The sequence below is a fragment of the Limulus polyphemus genome, unplaced genomic scaffold, assembly GCF_000517525.1.
Source record: "Limulus polyphemus unplaced genomic scaffold, Limulus_polyphemus-2.1.2 Scaffold682, whole genome shotgun sequence".
Lineage (NCBI taxonomy): Eukaryota > Metazoa > Arthropoda > Merostomata > Xiphosura > Limulidae > Limulus > Limulus polyphemus.
Window position 1 is genome coordinate 371,997 of NW_013666292.1, and position 24,349 is coordinate 396,345.

Genomic DNA, 24,349 nt, shown 5'->3' on the forward strand with positions numbered 1-24,349 from the left:
AGGTAATTTAAATTTATTTCAATTTTTTTTGGTGGTTACAAGGTTGGTTGAATTTACCGATTTCTTTTGAGATAGGGTACAGAAAATAACAGATATACTATAAAGTTTTACTTAAAAACACGTTTGAAACGCATTTAGAAGGTTTTAGGGATTACACAAAAGAAAATTTGAGATTTTGAGATGAGGAAAAGTATTTTTTATTTTAGCATCAAAATTAAGTTGCACATAGACTATTCAAAATAAATACTCAATATATTCATGGACAAATCTTTATTTTATTTTATTAAAAATACTTCACTAAAAAATATGATTTTTTGTAAGTGAAAGACTTATAATATTAACTGAAAGACTGCAAAATTTTGTGAAGATATACACACAATATAGAAAGTTAGAAGTATTATATCTATAAAGACTAAACGTGTACAAAGAGGTCACGAGGTCGGTCAAATTGACATATGTTTAAACTTGTTCCGAATATATATATATTATTTTGAAAATAAGTGAAGTGCATGCTGAATTTATCATTAACAAGTCACAGACACCTACTGTAGAAGAATCCTAAGCCCAACTACAACACAGTATATATTTATATTATTAAGAAGTATAAGTAAAAGCCTTTTAACTGACAATTGGTGACCATAACCATAACTATTAAATCTGACAGTAAATTACTGTATTAATAAATGAAAAGATTATGTGTAGAATAAAAAACAAAGTATTTAAATATAAATTTTCAACTAAGTAAGCCTTTTCTAAGAACTAAAAGAGTAAAAGTAAAGAAGAATGTGTAACAAATGTCAACCACACACTATCTGCCAGATTCAGTGCCAACAAGGCTTCCTGCCCAATACCAGTGTTAATCAGGCCAGCTGGGATACAACAGACATGGTAGTGATTGAGATGTTATTTGTAATATCAAATTGCATGAACAACAACTGTTATGGTGTAAACTAGATTGTAATTTTTACTTTTATAGTTGCTTTTTTTTTATATGTCATTTACAAATCTTTAAATCAAAATTAAATGTTGTCTTTTGTTTATTGCAAGTTCATAAGTATGATACTGGTAATTAAAAACTGCGTATGAGAGTAAAATAAATATTGGAACTGACCTTATGGCTAGTACATGATTGATATATAACATTATGTGACTGTTGTAAGAGAAGCAATCCAACCAATCAGCAATCATGTTTGTCAAGCCACAACTATCTTTAAGGTAACTTCTTGGAACTATGCATATTCATAAATAACGGGACTGTCAAATGATGAAATGGAATGTTTCATAGTTGTTCAATACGTTAGTTATTTTGTAAATATTTATATATACCTGTTTACCACTTTCAATTTATAGTGACATGAGCAATTCAAACAATTGAAAAAAAAACCCTTATTGGAAAGTAATGGGACATTCCAAATTTCCAATCACTCTGTTACCATGTGCTCTTTGACAACCATCCCAAACAATGAACTAATATACAGTGCAGTACAAATGGGGAGCCACATGACATATCATCTCAAGAACTTTGCTGGAAAAGTCTTTGTAGTTCTCCACCAAACACACATTGTATATTAGTTCTGTGCATAGGTTGCTGTTATCGATCGTTTGCTATGGGCCGTAAAGAAATGGGTGTGCTTCGTAATGTGCGAAGCATTGTTTTTCACCTTTCTTTTGTTCAGTGTATCAGCTTATGTAGATTATGAGAAAAAGACAGATTGTTTTAGCTGATGATATTTTATTCTATGGTGAATAATGTTTCAAGCCAAAAGGAAAAGTACATGGCTGTGATTGAAAGCATACGTACAAATCAGAAGATTGTTGTTGTGTTGGTGTTATTTTTAATTTCTCGGCAAACGATTTTCCGTGATTGGAAAATTCTACCAATTCAGACTGTTGCCTGATTATGCAATAATTGGCCATTCCGATTGCCGACCTAATTATTGGGAAAATACTGATCAATTTTATGGTAGCCGTCAATCAGTGGTTAAAAGCATACAAGTATTAATGCACATATACTTCAGAAAGCTTAATTTTAATAGAAATACTCATTATGTATCAAACTACAGTGACAGATTTTTTAACAGATCATCTACATGTCCAAACAATACATTAAGGATTATTTTGTCATCACTGCACTATTATCACATTTCCTTTAAGAAGGTGAATGAGATGAATAATAAAAACTTACAAATTAGATGGGCACTTACATTCGAAAGGCTTCAAATGCTTTCCAAGGCGCGATAGGAATGTTACACTTTGGTGTAGCAGCTTGCGTTGGCCAAAAACCAGTAGTTAGGACTCTAACATTCAAATCCACCCCATACAAACAAGTCTGCAAGAAAATAACATATATATATGTATTCATACATACAACTCGAACACATGGCATAATTGCAAGCAGTAACAATTACTATCATTTTATTAGCCATAATAATTCCTCATTTCACAAGATAATTTAAAATGGTTAATTTAAAAAGGGGAATAGGGTTTGTCAAAAAAAGCCTACAAGCCTACAACTAGGGACTTTATAAAAAAGTAAACAAATCAAGCAAAATAGTGTCTACATTATTTTCTCAAGCTACAAATCCCTATTTTAACTCCATGTTACAGTACTTATCACTTTTAATGGAGTCAAAATAGGTATCTGTAGCTCGAGAAAATAATAAAGACACTATTTCCAGCCTAGTTTGTTTACTTTTGTTTAGATTCCCTAGTTGTAGGCTTGAAATTATAATCTTTGCATTTTGATTCAAATTGTTTCTGTACTTTTTTGATGATCCCTATTCCACTTTTATAAATTATATCAAAAATTTGTTATCATCTTGTTTCTTAAGTTTTTTTTATGTACACTTATGGAGAATATATTTTAAGCTACATATGTACATATGCATTCAGTTGAATATCACACGTTTTTCAACAGATTATTGCTGCATTGGCTATTTTCCACCCAACCATTATTTACTAAACCAGGTGGTTTTGTGACTGAGGTTTCATTTAAACACGTTTAACAAGCATCAGTACAAAGGAAGTCATTCACAACAATACTGAATATATTGTGTATTTATAGCCAGATAAATCAATTTTCAAGGAAAAATAATCAACCTTTTAAATAGGTCATGGACATTCGCAGCATTTCATATAGTATATCTGTCTAGGTTTTGGTGCAAAATAGCTAGCCAAGTTTGCTGTAGGCTTAGGTAACAAAAATATGAATACTAATATATTAATAATAATACTAAAATATGCACTCACAATTTCAGTGAAATCCAAAAATCAGTAGAATAGATCACCTCTCACAAGAGAGAAATCTACTATGCTAATCATCTGCTGTTAGAAAACTCACTGAAATAGTCGCAAAAAAGCACGTAAAGATAAAGTACAACAGCGAACATGATAAATGATAAATCCTCAACATGGTAGTTTCCAATTAATGCGCATTAATAAAACACCAGATTTTTTTCAATGACAGAAAGTGAAGGACTTAGAGAAATTCTTGAGGACAAGAAAATGAAGGCAATTGAATTAATGTTAAAACTACCCTATGACATACTCAATACTGCATTCATTACTACTGTCCAAGTTTCAGATAAAATATTAATAGCCATTTTTTCTGTACCGGTTCATAAAACTATAATCAATAATAATAAGGCTGGAGACACCGTTATAAATATACACATTGTTTACTTACATAAAACAAAGCATTTCCATCTAGTATTAAATTGTGCATTTATGACTAGTATAATGGTGCTTAAATGGTTTCTACATTTCTGTGATGTTTCAAAAAGCTCATGTTGGTAGTGAAGAAGAACTTAGAAAATTTTAGAGGGTGGAAACCTTGACTTTTAAGAATCAACTTAAAAATAGCCCTACAACCTTCACATGAATTTGTTTTGTAGCTATGCATAGATGTTGGCACAGCATACCTAGCGATTTTTTGCTGTAGGCTTGGTTGTTTGAATGGCTTTGAAGAGAAACTTGGCCACTAGCAATAAAAAACTGATAAAATCTCTCCTTCTCTTTCAAGTATCAACATAAAAATAGTCCCATGACCTGCACTGGAGTTTTTTAGTAGGTTTGTCCAGATCTGAATAAAATATTCAGAGCCATTCTTTCTGTAGGCTTGTGAAACAACAATAGTATGAATCATAATATGAAGAACAAATGGATGAATTTTGTCTAACAATCGGAAAATCAGATTTTTTATTAATATTTTAGCAGCCAGAAGGTCTTGAGTGTTGTTTCAAGACCAAGTCTGATTTTAAGATGGTTTTCGCCCATATGTTCTATTATAATTATTGGATGAACCCTATTATGAACCACAATTATTATACATTCATTATATTTTCATGCCTTAAGTAGTAAAAACCAAACTAAACTAATGTATGTACACTAGCCTCTCAGAAACTCAGAATTCCACTTTTTTCTTCGGTGCTACAGATACAAGGTGATCAGATTTTCAAACCACAAAACAAGGACGGACACACACACTTTCAGATCTTAAAACTGGGATCCCCCCTTTTGTTTTAGGGAAAATAATAAACAATCAATTATAAAAATTATGAATAACATCAAGTGAAACATACATTATTGCTGTTATAGACACCTTTCTGATAAGTGAATTTTTTTTTTTAGCAACTTATTAGCCAAAAGTTTCTGATAAAATTCTGAGCAATTGTCATTCATGTTCATCCTCAAGTTCCTTTAGATTAATGATTCCTGACATGAAAATCAAACATCAGCTATGAACTGCACCTACCATCTGTATTCAACTGTCTCTCTTTGTTTGGGTTAGTATGCTCAGTGACTTTAGAAATAAAAACATCATGGCATCTGCTGCAGCCTGCCTTATAGCCAACTTCAGAACAAGCAGTAAACACTATGCTGAGCCATTTCAGGCTGTATGGTAATTTCCCTACTCAGTTAAAAAAAATTTTAACTGTTGATTCAAAGTTATCAGAGACAGAAAATACTGAATAGTAGTATAAAACACTTATAGATTACTGACAAAAATGAAAACTATGATATTTACGGCACCCTGAAAAGATCTGTGGGGACACCAGAATAATATTTCAAAAAGTGGGAATGTTCTGGCTAAATCAGAAAGTCTGGTCACCATATACAGAACAAGTTGAACTTGTACAAATAACCACAAAAACTTACATGCCAATATACTGGTTTCACAAGAAGTTATTTAATTCTTTTTTCTGCAAGTTTAAACTCTGCCAAATTAGCTTAAATCACTGAAGAATACATTTACAGAACATTACATACATGACAGTAAATACAAACATAACATATTAACTTCTATCAAACAGTCTACTTTCATATCATGTATGTTTTTAATACTACTACTTTGAAAAAGCACACCAACACAAGTAACTATGGTGACCATACTCTAAGCAACACTGGTTGTGTGTATATATGTGTTGTACTTTTCAAACAAATAAGTAGCATTAATAACATTTCTCAATTGTTTGTTCAATTTTGTATAAAGAGACTAACATTACTAAAATTATATGATAAGAATATAAGTTACTGTTATGCATTGTAAAAATGTTTTCTATATCATTTAGTGATTTGGGGTGGGGGGATAATCATACTTTTCAAAGACAATAGAATATGCTACAGTAATAAATTGTAAAAAATCCTTTCTCCAACACTAATTAAATAATGATAAATCTTCTACCATGTACTAACATGTTATAGTAAACTGATCAACATTTGATTTCTTTCACACACACACCCCTTCCAAGAGGATTAATTATAATTTTAAATGAATCAAGAGTATTAAATCAATGGCCCTAACAATTTAACAATATGTCTGCTGAATAATACAGAAGAATAAATTGGTAGTATCAGTACTAAATATTCTTCAAACCTATAAAAACATTTTTACTGTGGTGAGTTTCTGACAATCAAAACATCATATATACAACATACAGATCACCATTATTATAAGCCTATTATTACTCTTCAAGAACATTCAGTGGGTATTCAAATGACAATTTCATTATTTCAAACAGCATGTCTGCTGAACAATTCAGAATATAGTGTAGGTATATGTGCACTCTACTGGGAATGTTTCTAAAATCATTTTCAACATTAGAATTGATTCCTTAAATGTGCTCTTTATAAAACTTTAGATGGTATATTTACTTTTCACTTTGTAGGTTATTTCATGGCCAACAAAGGTCACAGCATTAAAAAGTCAACTACCTATACCTACATGCATCAGAAGGGTGGGAGGGTCAAGTGTTATTAAGTGTAAAAGAAATGGGTTTCTTTGGCTTTAAGAAATGTCTATTATATTTAATTATAAAAAAAAAGCCAAAATTAGTTCAGGCTCTCTTGAACAGCTTTGCAGGGGTCATACACCGTTCAAACTTCAATTAAACCCACTCCCTAAGGTCTCATCTGATAAAAGATACTTCTTTAGGTTCAGGTTACATAATATGACTACACCCCCGCCCATAAAAAAAACAAAAAAACTTTCATGTCAGAATGATCCACAATATAAGCAGAATTTAAAAATCTTAAAAGATGAAATACTGATATCTAAGACAAGGAAAGGGAGACTGAGCTCTCCAATGCTACAAACAATGAGAGCATTTGTTTAGAATAATTGTATAGACCTGTTGTGCACAAACTATGGAGTGCACCACACAATCGGTATGGGGGGTGCAATTGTGACTATAAAAGTATATAAATATTAGGTGAAAGTTCGATGAGGAGGAACCCACTTTGAGACTAATAATGGTTGGAGATGGCTCGAATGGGTAATGAAGAAAAACTTTAATATAAGTTTAAAATAACAGCTGTTATGTTAAACATATATTAAAGTTTTTCTTCATTACCCATTCAAACCATCTCAAACCATTATTAGGGGTGAAAGTATAAACTTAAAAATAAAGAAGGTTTAAAAACTACTGTACAATTATTACAACTATTAAGTAACATAATAACATTAATTAACATGTACAGTACATAAACAAATGGGTTAGAGCATGGAGCTTTGTCAGCATGCCAGCTGCAAAAGGAAAAACCATAGGTTAATTCTACACTTAAAAGTAAATAAAAAGAAAGGCTACACAGCCAAAATATTGTACATTTCGCTGTCTTTTTCCTTAATTTTCAGCATGAAATTAATCATTCATATACACAAATATTTCTGTATTTGAACAGTTTCATACAAACAGGCAAAAGTCTTCTCACTCCAGGAATAGGAAATTATTTTTTTCTTGGATAGTGGCTGTTGAGTGTCCCAAAACATTTCATCTCACTGTTTACTGGCAATAATTTGAAATCTATAAGTTATAAAACAAAGTAGTTGCCCTTCAAACCACTGATTATTTTGCCTTATTCTATAAGTGGAACTGAGTTGACAGGCGACACTGAACAGTCATCCCTGAACTTGTTTAATTAATATTCCATACCCTCCACTTACCTAATTAAATCTCCATTTATTGTTTTATCATTGTGTATTTGTTACTTTTGCCACTAGCTGAAGAACAGACTTGATTAATTCAGCATAAAATAGCCATTTATGCTGTTTACATATCACAAGTGCAATGTTTACAAATTTAATTTTATTAAAAGCATTCAAAAACTCAGGCAGCAATACCCCATCTTACTCAGGTCACAGATATATATTAAATATGAGAAACTGGAAACCCTAATTATCATACTACAATGATTATAAACCAATGATATGGAAATATAGCTTTTGGTCATGACTAAATTTCATGCAAAAATCAACATAGCTGTTACATGGATGGCCCAGTTATTGCAAGAATTTTTTCCTACACATTTGTCAATTTGTTAGTCTCAAGTTTAGGACATTAGTGTACATTTATTAGTTTGTCAAAAACAGAGATAAGTGGGTATTATATATTGACAAAAAACGATCTCCCATTTCTTCAACTGATGGCTCAGAAGTAAAGAAACAGAAGAAATAATAAAATAATAGTGATAATGAAGAATAACAAATTGATGGTTCTATAGCTGGACCAAGCACTTCCTTGGTTTCTGTTGGTAAACTGAACACAAAACTAAAACTAAAGTGCATTAGTGCCAGGAGGATTATTTAAAATTTGGTTTCACTTAATGAAAAACAACCATAGTGCATTGTTCACAGGTTTTAACTAATGACAGAATGAAGCCAAATAAACTTATTTGGCATTTGGATATCAAAAACCCTGAGCATATGGGTAAAACCACTGAGTTTTTCAAGCAAGAAGTGACACAACTGAAAGAGCAAAGCAGCTTGCTTGAAAAGCAGGTCACTGTTCCATCAAAAGCATTGAAAATTTCTTTACAAGCATCTTATTTGACTGGGTTTGGTATATTTTGGATTTTGAGTGAAGCTAAATGAGGGCTATCTGCACTAGATGTTCCTAATTTGGTAGTGATAAACTAGAAGGAAGGCAGCCAGTCAACACCACCCATTGCCAACTCCTGGGCTACTCTTTTACCAATGAATAGTGAGATTAGCCATCACAAATGTCCACATTGTTGAAAGGGTGAGCATGTTTGGTGTAGCAGGAATTCAAACCTGCTACCCTCAGATTGTGAATCAAGTACCCTAACCACTGGGCCATGCCAGGCCTATTTGATTGGGAAAAGCACTGAAACCACAGAATATAGGAGAGACACTGGTTCTTCTTGCTGCCATATATGTGTGTGTGAAATAATGCATGAAGAGAACTATTGTGAGGCCCTCAAGTCTATCCCTTTATCAGGTGACACAGCCTTGAGGCATACCGATAAAAATGTAATTGATGACACACATTCAGAACAGTCCAAAATTTGACATACAACTTAATGAAACCACATTACAAATTTAACTCAGCTTCTGGCATTTGTACAATACTGTTATGAAGAGGAAATATGTAAAGAGTTGTTTTTGCCAAGCACTGAAGAGCTACTGTGGAAGCCATCGTCTCTCTTGTTGATGAGTCTTTCACCACAAAGAAATTACATCCCAAAGCTACAAGATGCTGTAAGTGTTGTGAACTTTGTGAAAATAAAAGCCTTGAACTGCAGGCTGTTTTCCATTCATTTTGGAGAAATGGGATCCTTTTACGGCAAGCTCATGCTACCTACAGAGTTGCACTGGTTGTCTCGCAGGAAGGTACTCAGTTGCATTGTGCAGCAGAAAAATGAACTCTGTAATTTTTATTAGACTATAATTCCACACTGGCAGCACATTTTATGGGAGAAAAGTGGCTACTAGTACTATGTTACCTGGCTGACATTTTTGATAAACTCAACAACCTTAACTTGCTACTGGAAGGTCAGAATAACCATATTTTGCAGCTAAGTGACAGTGTCTGCATTTTGCAAGAAATTTGTACTGTTGAAAAAATCGAAACTGAAACATTTCCTTGCCTCAATGAATTCTTGGAAGAAAATGAATTAAATCATAGTTTTATTCATCATATTTCTATGAATCTCAAAAACTTCAATGTCAATTTGCAGCTCACTTCCAAGACTTAATGGGAGAACATAACTGGATAATTGCTCATCTGCTAGAGGCAGCTCAAGAATAACTCATTTAACTATACAATAATAAAACACTTAAGGCAGATTAAAGCCAAAACCTCTTGGGAACTTCTAGATGCTAATTCTCAAAGAATACACTGACTGTCAAGATGGACATTGAATGTAATTTTCCCTTGTTTAATTTTTATGGTGACCTCTGTACTCTTTGTATAAAAGACCACTGGTCTAGACCATGATTGGATATAGACTGACATCTATAGCTCCTACTTCTCAGCAAATAACTGAAGGTAGGTACATGAAATGTACAGTCACTGCACATGTGATAACATTTCAAGTGTTGTTTTATTTTTACTATGAAGAGTACATTAAAGAAACTCCAGAACTGACTTCACCTATTATTGAAGGCAAGCATCAATTTTTGGAATAGTTATGTACTTAAAATAATATTGATGCTGCATAAGAATCTCTCAATATATTACTTTCAAGAATAGAGTCCCATACACTACTAAAGATCAACAATTCACTGAAGAATAACTGACTAGCTACTCCAATTTCACTGTGACTTGGATGTGGATAAATATCATTTTGTCCTGGCTTCAATTTAATAGATATACATGCCCAGCAAGGGTTAGAGCTTGTTCCCTTTGTCTCTTCTGAGAAACTGTGCATATACTTCTTTAGCCATAATGACATTAAGTATGCACAACATATGCCACAATACATTTTACAGATGTAGAACCTTTAAAACACAGACCCAGATGTATAAGAAGAATTTCAAAAAGGAAATTTCTGTGGGAAGAAAAGCTGCAAATTCTTCTGCATTATCATTTGATCATGCATTGGAAGAAGAAAATATAAAAGATGAAATTCCTTAGTGATATCAAAGGGGTTACCAGTAACAATGTTGAGGTTTGTCCAGCTGTCTGAACTCCCAAAACTCTGCAGTGAGTCAAAGACTTGGTGGTTCTTGTCATAACAGCAGTTATGCCTGAAAACATGAAGCAATACATTTTGCAAAGTGATTATGTTGAATTAGAAGCAAACAAAGTCTTTGATTCAAACTACATCACTGGCCAAGAAAACCCATGAGACAAAATGATAGAACTGAAGCTAAAACATTTAGCTCATCAGAGCAAAAAACGAAAGTTATGATACAAAACTGTTGATAATTTGTTTATGTTTACATTAATATGTAAAACATAGAAGAAACTGCATTTCCTAAATGGTGCAGGATTTTATTAGAGCTTTATGCATTTCACAAAACAGTGTATTGTAGTTAGTGACTTTTCTGTGAATAACAAAGATTAAGATTTTGCATCAAAATAAAGATGCTAATAAATAGCTAGAATATTTAATGATACAATCACCACACAATACCTAATTTTGACTGGACTTAGTGTGCTGTAACAAAGCAAATTGAATATTAAATTTGTAAAAGTTCATGTGATAAGTTTGAATGAGTAGTCCTATCCATCTAGAAACTTCTGAGTGTATCTTTAAAGTGTTGCCATTCTTTCACAGATAAACTGTTTACTAAAAAGACCGATAATGTTGTGGCTAGTAGCTTTTACACTTTATTACTTTAATTAATAAAACATTTGTTTTAATAAAAAAATTGATTCAAAACCAAAACTAACACAGACTGTTCAAAACCATGTATAGTATTAACAAGATGCATTTTGGATTATTGGATGTTTTAGTATCAATGGGGGCAGTGAAGTTTATTACTTTAAATTTAAAAATAATTTGACATAATTTAGGTACTACTTCATACAAATCAAACAGAAGAGTTCAGTTTTGCACTATTTGAAGAACGAGGAATATCAATATTTGAAAACAAAACTGTTAGGACAAGTTCACTATATTTTGTTAGCATTATACCATTAAAGTTATATTTTAATTTTGACTTGCCAGAGAAATGGAAGTTGAATACTGTAAGGATGGAACATAACAAAGCTAACGGCTGAGGTTTAAATTAGAAATCTGCCTTTAATTTTATGATTTCACCAAAAATATTTAATCCCTACAATAACCTTGTACCCTACTTGTTTATTAAATATGTCTTTATGCATGTGGAAGAATATATTTAGAACATGACACTGCATTTGTCATGTTGTTATCTTGATTAATGCACTTGCGGCAGAAACTTCTTTTTGCGATGGACTTTATCTCCTAATTTCAAAGACTATATCCTTAAGGGACAAAGTTCTTCAAACTATAAAATACTATACAAAAATCACATTATGAACAATAGCAAAATTAATCACAAACAAATTTGGCTGAATTCTGTCATCTGCTTTTATTATGAACTCTTCAAGTTTATTCTATTTAGTATGAAACTTAAAGAGGTTACTTACATATAATCACAAACTTACTATGGAACACTAATGATACAAATTTATTATACTTATTGGCCAAAATACCCAAACATATTCTAAACCAAAGGAAATAACTTACACCCCAAGTTTGAACATGAGTTTTGAACTCTTCCATCATGGTATTAGATACAGACATGTCTTTAAACATTCCTTCCAACTTCGAAGTAAATTGACATCCACACTCAGTCTGAAATACAAAAATACATCTCATATTTCTATAATAAAGCTTTAGTAACATATAAATAATTCTTTACACCAAATGATAATTAATGAGATGATATATTAGACATAGTTATTAAAGCAAATATTACAATCTTCCACTAGTAAACTAAATATACTTCATTGCCTTTTTTTTTTTTATCAACATACTTGTAATACAAAGTTGAGGACAGGTTTTCTTTCTGTTTTTTATGGACAACTTGCCTACAGAATTTTGGTAAAGGATGTTTAAGTAAACTTATGAGAATCTTCATAAGACTACATGTTTTGTGTAGTTCACTTTGTCATTTTCCTAAAAACATTTTGTGTGCAAGTTTAGTTTATCAAAATGGAATACACATGCTCAAAAAAGGTAAAGTAATTAATGCTGACTAATTAAATTTAGTAGTGAAGGATAATAATGATGCCTTTTTGTTTTAATAATACTAAAAGTTTTGGTACTTGTAGAGAAAGGGCATACAAGGACCAGTTAAGCAAACATATTTATATATATTAATAGTAGTAGTAACTGCCTTTCAGACAGCCTAAGGTAAAATACTTAATCTTTAACCTCTGGAATGTAACCGACATATAGAAATCTGATACTTATAAACAAAGCAACAGTGTATGTATTTTAGAATCTGCACCTACAAGGTTATTATTGTTCCTTTGTCACTACAACAATATCCAGATAAAACCTATCAGGGTAAGCCTTCATTTTGCTTGTATAGAGAAGTCTCGTTTAAAAGGACCTTTACCTGGAAAATAACATACACTTACCACAAACTATTTCACCATACTCATATTTTATATTATTATAACTGCACATGTACAGCAGTTCAAAATTCATTTTTCTTGTAACCCTAATGCAAACTTCAAAATATACACAGATCTCACATATTTTTTTAAAATTTTCATATATTACACAAAAACGTTAAATTAATGAATCCCTATCAATTCAAAAATATTGATAACAAATTTTAACTTCATAAAGGAGATTTTACATCATACAGATTTTAGGCCTAATGAGAGCTGAATAAATCTGTTGTAGCAAAAAGACATTGATAGTTACTTTGAAATTTTCTACAGTACAAAAAACAGGTGTATGTTTTGGACTGTTCATAATAATAAAAATTTTCAACTTTGGTTTATTAAGGTTTGCATAACCTATATACTGTAACTTGATATTTGTTTAGCTGGAAAATATTTGATTCATTCTATAAAAAATCATCCAACTAGTAACACCCTTTTACCTCTGATTTGTACTACACTTAATAATATGCAGGATTGTACAGGCAAAAGAACAAAAATAAGCACTTTTCAGCCCAAATTTGTTAATGGAGTCCAAATTATACAGAGGCCAAAATTTGGCTAATAGATGACCTTTTGACTTATATTTAACTGTTTGTGCTAGGGACTTAGGTTAGGTGTCCTTTTACTGGAAATTACACGAGTATTTCACAACTGATATACAGGCCTACCAACATTAAAGTTTGGAAAAAAAATAGTAATCCCTACTAGGAGAAGGGAAAAATAGCAAAAATTGGAAATGAAAATGGTGTTGCTACTAATTAGGTTTTATCTAATACTTACTAATTACAGTGTACTACTGTAAGAGACATGTAAGTTACACTTTGAGAATAATACAATATCATTAAACTTTTTGAATTACTCATGCCTAAACTTCTGCTCACTATAAACTTTTCTTTGTTGGAGTCATTGGGAATGAAGCAGAACCACATTTTTTTGCCATTTTCCTCTCAAAAAATGATCAGCCACCCTAGAAGCTTACTACTTACATGCTTTTTTAATAGATTATTTCAAGCATTTGTAAAATTGAAATGCAAATCAGAGAGCAGTGAATTATTTTCAGAAAATTATTAGTAAAAAAAAAAAGTTGGTGAAGAAATAACAAAACAATTTGTAGTGGAATAACATGAAAAAAACCTTTGACTTTAAGACAAAATTCCAAAACCCAAGTTTAGAACATCATAGAAAATTCAAAGTCTCTGCTTCTTATCTATAAAGTTACAAAAAGGTAACATTATTGTTTGTTGGCTAGGAAAATATTAAACCTAATTAAGCCTGATCATCTCATTCCAAAGAAATCTGAGTAACATTCCAATAATATGACCTGTAAAATATCTAGAATATTTTATTTGAATATGATGACATGACTAAGGTAATAACATGGTAAAATTGAACATGAACTTGTAGTCTCTTGAAGATGATGTGAGGTTGGACTCTCAATGCTATGTAGTTCTTAAGAAAATAAGGATGAATCTGAATAGTACTATATACCCATAATAGTCTTGATTTGAACTTTATCAACTTTACCCTTAGTTTTCTGTAGCTGCACTGAATTTGAAGGTACAAAGATGAAAGGTTATGCAATTTCAAATTCCTTGCACCTGGTCATTTAAACAATATTCCTGAAACATGGACAGCTCTGAAAGATAAATTTGAGTTTAAAATCTTCACTAACATTCTACATGCTGTACATGCTTGAAATCAAGGCCTTACTATACTGCATGGCACAATATTATCCATCTGGAAGAATATGAACCAACTTTCCTCCAATGTTGTATTGGCCATGACATCTGATTCAAACAAAACATTTTTGTTCCAGCTATTTAAAGGTCATGTTATTGAATTTTGTTCAGATTTCTTTGGAACAAAAGTGATCAATTTATCAACTAACTGATAATGTTATCGGCTATCTAGACAAAATTATTACTATGCTACATATTTTGATATAAATCATGCACTTACACCTTAACAACACTTCAAAGTCAAGATTAAAATCTCATTTGGAAAGTAATGAGTGTTTATGATATATTGAAAGACAAGAATTTTGTAATCCATGCTTGATTAATCCAAATATCACTTTCAAACTCATAATCACTTAGGTACAGAAGTTCATGATTTTCATAATAGTGAGAATTGTAGATTGAGCTGACCCAGTAAACATATGCGTTCAAATTATCTTAAATAATATATTCTAGCACATCAATAAGATTGCTATTATGATCCACATCAAGACAAAATACATTAAAATAACTTCCATATACTGATCCACAAAGTGTAAACTAACAGGTTCATATATTTACATCTCAATCAACTTATGTTGTAATTAAATGTGCCTAATAAAAAATTTAAATGTTTAACATTTTTAAACTTCTTACCTTGAGTTTAGAGATCATATTTTTTTCAGAATCATCAGACACACTTTTATTTAATAAAAGGCGCTTTGCTAAATGCTGTTTGTAATATCTCTCAAATACATCTTTTTCTTGGAGGTATCTAAATAACACCATAGTTTTGTCTAACACTTGTTCTATTTCTTGCTCTGTCATCTGAAAATAAATATATTTACTATCTTTACTTAAAATCAACATTTACATTAGTTGCCTCACTAAACAAGAGCAGGAAATAATGTTGATAAATGGGCTGATTTTGAATAAAACAAAAAACTATTTTTTTTTGCATTTACCTGGAGGGTAGTGAAATGTGGCAAATCCAAATGCCTATAAACACTGCTATGTTCTTGTTTGTAAAGTTCATGATTTGAAAAGTTCTTGTTAACATAAATGGGTGAAGAAAACAGCATAATCTAACAAAAATATTTTGATTCTGTTAAAAGCTTCAATTTGAATCAACAACATTGAAAGAAAAAGGTAAAAGTATTACACTTTGATTCTGACAATGGAGTGATAAAAAAACACAAAATAATTAAAAACAGCCCTAATTTCTTAGTAACTATTAGAAGATGACAGAATATTTTGCTGAGGTTCTACCCGTGGGACTCTTGTATTTAGTTCTTTTCATAAGTGATTTTCAATGTGTGGGATGCTGAATTTCTACTTTATAGGTACAGTGAGCATGAAACTTATTAAACTTCAGTTTCATGCTCACCGTACCGATAGGCAGAAACTCAACAGCCCTTATTTCTATCTAATTAACTAGCTCTGATCAAATACTGTTATATTCACATACCAATAACAGCAGAATCAAATACATAGTGCTTTACATTAAAACAACATAATTAAAAAATACTACAGTTACACATTTGAATATATAAACTGATAAATCTGTGAATGATGTGACACCATCCTGTAGAGCTTCAGACTTCTTGCACAGTTTGTATATAAACCAGATCTTCTACTGTAAACATATATATATGACAGATAGGATTTTTATCTTTAGTAACAATTTATACAAAATTCAGATTATATGAATAAATTATCTATACATTGTATGTGTATAACAAAAACCTAAATTTAAATGTTCTCAATTTTATAAAAATACAGATTTCTACCTTTGCTCTAACTCTAATGTAAAAAAAATATGTTAATTTAAATCTTCAGCTATTACTATTAGGTATATTCTAAAACATGATGAAACACACAGATAACATCTTTCTCTGTAATCTGATACTTTTGGATAAATTACAAAGTTCTTTTTGAGATCTATTTCTACTGGACACTAATCATAGCATGTAACTACAAATTTAATGTACGTAAGACTTCTATCTTACTGAAAAAAAAATTACAACAATTATCTAAAAGAGAAAACCACAATAACAATATTAGTCATCTCCTGACTGTCAATTTAGCAGATGTAGTCAATTATTTATTTTAAGTAATAATACTTTCACCAATATCTAATTGTAAAGTGAATACATTTCTATATCATTTATATGTATATAACCTAATCACTGGTCCCCATTAGATACTGTAGTGTTCCATTTATGTACAAAACCATAAACAGACTCATCAATTTCAAACTGTGCATATCACTGACCTTCTGTTTTCAAAGAGTTTAACTATATCTAGCCCTAATATTTCAATACAAAAAATAGATCCTTCGTGATTATTATGGCTTTAATCATGTTTTCACACACAGGTAGCCTCCACAGATAATGAACACACAAGTATAGGTCCAAAGAGAAATATGCTTTTTCAGTCAAGATCAATTCAAACATGAATAAGTCTATTCTTAGTTGACTGAAACCTAGGCAATCTTAAGTTAAAATATACAATTGGTCAAGGACCAATTGATGAAATAATATCACCAGAAACCAGCAATGCTAACAACAGTGGCATCAAAGCCCCTTTAGTTTTGTCAAGTATGACATCAATGAAACCACTAAAAAATAATGCAAAGAGAAAACTGAACTTAAAGATAATATGATGTTTTGTACAGTAAACCTGAAAGCTAGTGACAAGAACAAAAGACTAGTTACTAATATATTTGTGTCTTGTTCAAGCAACATTCAAATGTAAGATAATAACATAACCTACAGATCAACCTCATGAAGAGAAAAGATGATGATAATGTAGGTTTATTGATAATGATTTTTAATAGATTCTTTTGAAAATTATGACCATAACAGTAACTTTATTTACTTTCTACTCATTAATTTCTTTTAAACTTACATTTATATCATCAGCTAGATCTATTAACTAGTTTTATATTACTGGTGGATCATGGTGATATTTGTCCTTTAAATTTACATAAATATGTTGACCAGAAGTATAATTACACTGGTAGATAATTTTTCTAATGATTTCCAGAATGATAAGAAAACAGCTTTATTAATAAATTAATGTAATCTAATTATAAAAAATGTATCTATCTATCTATCTATCTATATATATTACTCTATTATTAAATATATATACAAATTTAGTAACATTTATTAAAAATTTATGTTTTAAAATGTTTATTTTCATTTTATATCCCTTTCCTTGGTACATGTTTTTTTATTTATTAGAAAACATAAATGTGTATTACACCATTAGTAATTATCCCACTGTGAATCAACTATTAAAGCTTGCAACAAATTAGTAATAATATGTAATACACAGGATTATAAAGTTGTTAGGAGGTAAACAAGGTAATTTCTATAACTGTTCTGTACATACTTAAAAAGTAAACTAAAACTTTTTATTCGCAGCTAAAAGTTAAGCACTGTAGGGCCAATACAAAAATTCTATCTTATACAGGTCAGACTGGTCAAGTGTAACTTGCCCATGGGAAGCCTTATCTTGTCCAGATTACATACTTTGGGGCAGCAGAACATTTTGAAAAATTGGCAGAGCCAGAATTTTAATCTCCCTTTTTCATTACCTTTGTAAATTGAGTGAATACTTAATTTTAAAACTTGAAGTGTGAAACTAACCATTATGTATCAAAATACACTTCACATTTTTTACACTTCGGTGTTGATAAAGAAATAGTCACTTTGGAATCCAAAATACATGTAAAACAATAGCATTTAACTTGGATATGGAACAGCTACCCATAAAGTAAATATGCTATTAGTTCTTCAACTAAACAATGAGTATACATGCTTTCACAATATAATACACCTTGAAAAATAATTGTTTCTATTAACTACTTTCATATTGCTAATCAAGAATCATTATTTTTTCACTTCAAAGTGCTTCCATGAAAAACTATAGTTTTTAAATAATAGTCAATTCCTAATTATAACATGGTATTAGATATCACCATTCATGAGGCTACATATAAGATCATTATATTATTTCTGGAAAATGAAAAAGAGCACTGTGAAGCAAAGGCATGGCAAATAATTGCATTCATTGAAAAAAAAAAATCTATAAATAATTAGAACAAAAACATACCCCCTTCACACCTTTCTTCAGTTTGTCATCAATAAATAAAGATAAATACTCTGGAGACTTGGGATTGATGTTTAAGAAGTACTCAAAATCTGATGCAATCATCTGCTTGAAAAATCTGTCATTTCCAAATGAGTGATGTAAGAAGTGATCAAACCTGTCCTTGAGATCTAAAAGGCTCTAATGGAAAAGTTAAAATCAAATTTATTTATTTATTTTTATAATTACTTCTTCATAAACCCAAAAAACCATTAATGTATTACAATCATTCCAACAACAACTCAACCTTAGAAGTCAATAGATAACTTGCACAAAAAACTGAAAATTAAATTTTCATCAAACTATTCATAAAATTTAAAAAATATGATACGTACATGATAATGTATTTAAAATATCTGTATTACCATTCATATATGGTATTAAAGAAAACTTTTTATAAATATACATGTTTTTTCAGTTAACATTAGAAATATATTTTGTAATGGTTATAAACGTTCCACTGAATAGACAAACATAACTCTGTATCTTTATTATTTCTTTTCAATGATTATTACAAACAATTTAATAAGTGTCCATGCCAATGTACCTGTACAAAAGTTAAAGCATCTCCCTTGCCTCCTTCATCTTCTGTGACAAGGGCTTTTCCTTGTTCTCTCAAGTAAGAGCTAACACAATCAGCCATGGTCTTCAATCCATCTCGTACCCTGCTGAATAATTTATACATGCGACCCAAGTCTGAAAGTAAAAGTAATTTAGATTTAGAAAAAAAATAATTTTGAGTGTTTTGAAGACATAAACATAAAGTAACTTTGAAACTAAGAAATTTTAAGAGTAAACAAACAAAACTTTGTTTTTAGTCCTGGTATATCAGGAGGCTAAAATTCTAGTTTTATCATACTTCTTGTATATTACAAAAACTGTTGAAGCTTTCTAGGTATTCTTTCTGATTCTGAGATGATTAACTTTTAACGTGCGGGAAAAAAACCCTTTATTTAATTTTCAGCTTATTGCTAAATTAAATTAAGCATGAAAGAAAAATAATGAATAGCTTAGCATCTCAAGTGAGGAACATATAGAAAATGTCTGGTCAAATGTAAATGAAGAAAACTACTGCCAATTGGGAAGTTGATGGAGAGAGAGTTAGTGCAGAAAATTAGTAACATTAATTCTGAAAACTCTAATTGGATTGTCTAAAACACAGAAATAATACATGTCTAGGTGTTAGATGTCTAGAAGAAAGAAAACTGTGTCAATTACTAGGGCTGATACTATGCTACATGTATCTAGATAAGTTTTACCAATGGTTTGTTACAAAGTTTGAGTCTTGACAATAAAATTTATTGAGAAACAGATGCATAATGTTAAGTTTTAAAATATTTAGTGTAATCAAATATAGTTCCCTGCTACAATTTGAAGTAATTCTAGAAAGAAAAAAAAAGGATAATTTTGATTTATTTTGTATTATTTATGGTGGTTATGAATCTGGTCAAACTGACCAACTTCACATAAAATTATAGTACTCAGTATAGTAGATAAGAGAAGAGGATTTATCGAAAAAATAAGTTGGAAATTTAATTCAAAGGTTTTTAGAGATTACACAAAAGAAATTTATTAATTTTTAGATAGAGAAAAAAGTATTTTTAATCTTACCATGAAAATTGCTTTACACTCGGAACAGTGACTACTTTGACTCCATATATTAAAATATTAATTTTTAGCAAAAATTCTTCATTATAAATTTAATTTGTTCTGTACAAAAGGCTTGTAATGTTTATTTAAAGCTTGCCAAATTTTGAGAATATACATAAATCATATCAGATGATGTATCAATACAATCATATCACAGCTTTATGATACGATACTCATATCATATTGCTGTATTGCCACACCTCTAGTAATTACGTGACAAACTCCTGTTCCTACACCCAAAAGAAAAAAGCTAAAAAAAGGAAATATGGTATATGATATTCAAGCACATTTAGATCTTCCAGAAAAGGAAGGCTTTCTCTATTTTTCTGACAAAAGGTTTGAAAATATTTAGCTTGAGTTAAAAGCAAAAATTTGTAGTAATAGAAAGTACATTTGCTTTTATATTGTACATGTATATAAATGGTTAAAATGTTTTCTAACTAAAAGTAAAAACATCTTAACATACATCAAATAGCTAAAATAACCTTAACACATTAGTTACTCCAGAATTACTAATCATGAAACATAAGAACTGAGAATAATATATTTTATTACTAGTTAGTTCATAATACAATGATGTTATCTGGCAATATCTGCCTACAGAAAGATATTACCACAAATGGTATATAAAATACTGGCACTAGTTTTTTGTGTCTCCACAACGTCACAAATACAAGTAACAAAAATATCCACTAGATGTTTCAGGATGTCTTAACTGTTGTAAAATACATTTACCATCTAATTAAGGTACATCCAATCTCATACTCATTATGTAAGCTATACCAGTTATATACCACATCTAAAAAAGTACATCATTAAATATTTGGGATGACAACACTGACAATTTGGTTTGCAAGTCAAGACTTACACAAAATACCATATAACAACAGAGAAGTGAGAAGAGAAAAAAAATCCAACCAATATGCTATTTCTAAGTTATGTTACTATAAATCAAGCTGTAAATGTGATTTATACTTAAAATTATTATTTAAAAACAATAAACAACACAGTTCCAGATAGAGAACAATGTAAACTATGGTACAAGTTGAGAAAAGAAAAAATGACTAAGCCAGTCAGACACCTATTTGTATCACGATTTTCCCATTTATAGTTTTATCATAAATTTAAAGTTTGATTAGTCAACATCAAGATTTTCAGAAAAAGAGAGACATATACTTGGAGACTTTCTTTCTCTTTCACATAGTTGTGCACAACTTGTTAAAAGCCAAACTGCCAAAAAAAAGAAAAACAACTTAAAGCTATATAACATTTGAAGAATTAGCATTATCTTCTTAATTAGGACTAAAAACAGGTCATTTACTTCAAGTCACATTCCTCACTTAATTCTCTTTCCCTAAAGCTTTACCTAGGTGACCTAAATATAGTAAACTTGAACTAATTTGAACTATGAGGGTCAATGAAAACAATACTGTCTGTTCCTGTTGTGTTTAAAATTGATCAAATAAATTTACAAATTTTTACTTATGACCAAAGATAAAAAAAAAACTTTTTTTTTTTCAGGCTTTGTACCACAGTTGCTAAAAAATAAACAAACTGTAATGCAAACCTTGATTTAGTTTAATAAAGAATGTATTTCTTAGAGCTACACATCTTTCAGTCTATGGTAAAATTCTTTCCAAGGTTTCCACACAGTAAGGTCAGTAAATTATTCAGTCATGTAAATTCTTGATTATTGATGACAAATTAAAAAAGTTTCATTAACACTCTGAACTGGTTGATAATTGTTTCATATTCATAAACAAAGAAATATCAAATATTAACCTATTTGATATTGCAAAGTCTAAAAGTTGTTACTTAACTTTAAAATATTTTTCTTTATGTTTGTATGCGTATTCATACAGTATATAAAAAAAAAACATCACTGTTACAGACACACACACAGTGACCATTCAAATAAGACATTATACTTTTCCTAGCAAAACGTAATTCTCTGGAAGCATTTATCAAACCTGATTTTACTGTTTCAAGGTCTCTTTGGATAGGTTAAAACTACATGAACTTTAAAATCTCTTACTAATAACTTAAACTCTAGTGCTGCATAATTCTTAATATCAAATATACTCTGAAGTTTATCCTATTCCTCTATATTTTTCAAGATAATTAAAACTTTTCTGCTTCAGTCAGTTATTCCACAGTGTAAGTACAGGAAGATGATAGTTTCAGGAAGTTTTTTTTTTTATAGAAATACTGATTTTCAAAATTCATGAAAAAATATAATAACATTTTTCATTCCTTTTCCAGTATGCATGTGCTTTTGTTTCTATGTAAGCACTAGAAGTAAAGTAAGTTTGCTGTACATAAGGGCATCTCATTCACCATACTTCATATATTTATATACAAGTATCAATTTTATATTTAATAACCAAAGTGTATAAAATGAATAGATGTAGTTTTTGAAGGTATAAATATTGAAGCAAAAAATTGAACAACACACACAGCCTTTTGTATACAATTCATGCAAAAGTTAAGGACATGGTACCAATTTCATAATTATTACAAGTTTTGCATCACTATTACACTGAAAATTATAATGATATTAACTCTTTCAGCACAGGCTTGTACCATTTTGTGCTTCTTATTTTCATGCTATAACTTTTAAATTAGTAGGCGAATGTTAACGAAATTTGTCAGTTTATCAGTATACATTACAATGCTTTCATATGCAAAATATCTAATTTTTTTTTAAGTCTTAAGGTTTATAAAGTCTTTCTCATGTTGCCTATCTATCATGCAAAGTAATATTCATTTTTAGATTAAAAATACTTTTATACATCAGAAAATTTTGAAATTTCACATGCAAAATCTTGATAATGTCAAAATAGTTACCAAATGTTTCTTAAGAAAAATCTTTATATTTTATCTGTTATTTTCAGTAATTAATCTCTATACGAGTTTGGTAGATTTGACCCATTTCACAACCACCATAAGAAATTAGGAAATAAATATAAATTATGCCTCTCATTCTAGAAGGAACACAAATTATAACACAAAAACATAAATGTTTAGACTAAATAGCTTAAACTTCATAACATTATACATTTATATATATATTTATTATATTGACCTTTCAGCCATGCCTGGCTAACAATACAGAAGTTACAATAACGTGGCTCACGTGCACTCATGTTACTGTATCAAATAACATAAAACTGACCTTTGGTCTGTACAAAGTATCTTGTCTTGGCTGTGTTTTAGTCAACTAGTATTTTGTAAAATACAGTTACATTTCAATTATTATACATTATATATGTGTATAGATTATTGCTTATTTGAAACAAGTACTTAAACATATTTTTCCTAAAACACAGAACAGTAAATAAAGAAGTAAAGCAAACAATTATCTCTTTTAGTTACGACTTTTGTACTCGGTTGCTGTTTGATGTAGGTTGCTAAGCCTTTAAAAATTTTGCACGTGGAGGATATGACGCAAAATATTTTTTTTAACGTTTTATATATATACATTTGAGTAATAAAAAATAATAAGTTACTATATTAATAGCATAGAATTCCACTATAATTTATAAAGTTTAGTAACTAAGATGTATTTTAGTCTAAAGACACAACCTACCTCATTGAAATAATGGTTCAAAAGAAAGAAATGGAGCCAAGCCCATTAAAATGGCTGAGAAAGCCACTAGGGGGACATTCTGAGCTTCCGATTGGTTATTCATATCATATATAGAAATAAGTGTATATAAGGGAGAGTTTCCAAAAATGGAAAGAGGTTGGTGGGGTGCAACTGTGTTTGATTCGGTACATGAATGATATCTCAACAAATAGAAACGATATGAGGTTCTTATTTTATATTCTAGATTGTCAAAATTGGTAATTTGAGTTTGTAATTCGTACAAAACAATAGGCTTTGTATTTTGACTTCACAAACATCTAATTTGAACCAGTGCTGCATTCAACATACCA

General features: G+C 30.2%; 1 protein-coding gene across 1 annotated transcript in view; it reads right to left on the reverse strand.

The window, feature by feature from the left end:
- Positions 1-24,349, reverse strand: part of LOC106459924 (cullin-3-like) — a 76,669-nt gene that overhangs the window by 15,267 nt on the left and 37,053 nt on the right. Inside the window, exons 8-12 of the mRNA XM_013919589.2 lie at positions 19,308-19,456; positions 18,725-18,901; positions 15,260-15,430; positions 11,956-12,063; positions 2,205-2,329 (exon numbers count right to left, since the gene is read on the reverse strand). Coding sequence (XP_013775043.1) covers positions 2,205-2,329; positions 11,956-12,063; positions 15,260-15,430; positions 18,725-18,901; positions 19,308-19,456 — 730 coding nt within the window. The remainder of the gene's footprint in view (positions 1-2,204; positions 2,330-11,955; positions 12,064-15,259; positions 15,431-18,724; positions 18,902-19,307; positions 19,457-24,349) is intronic.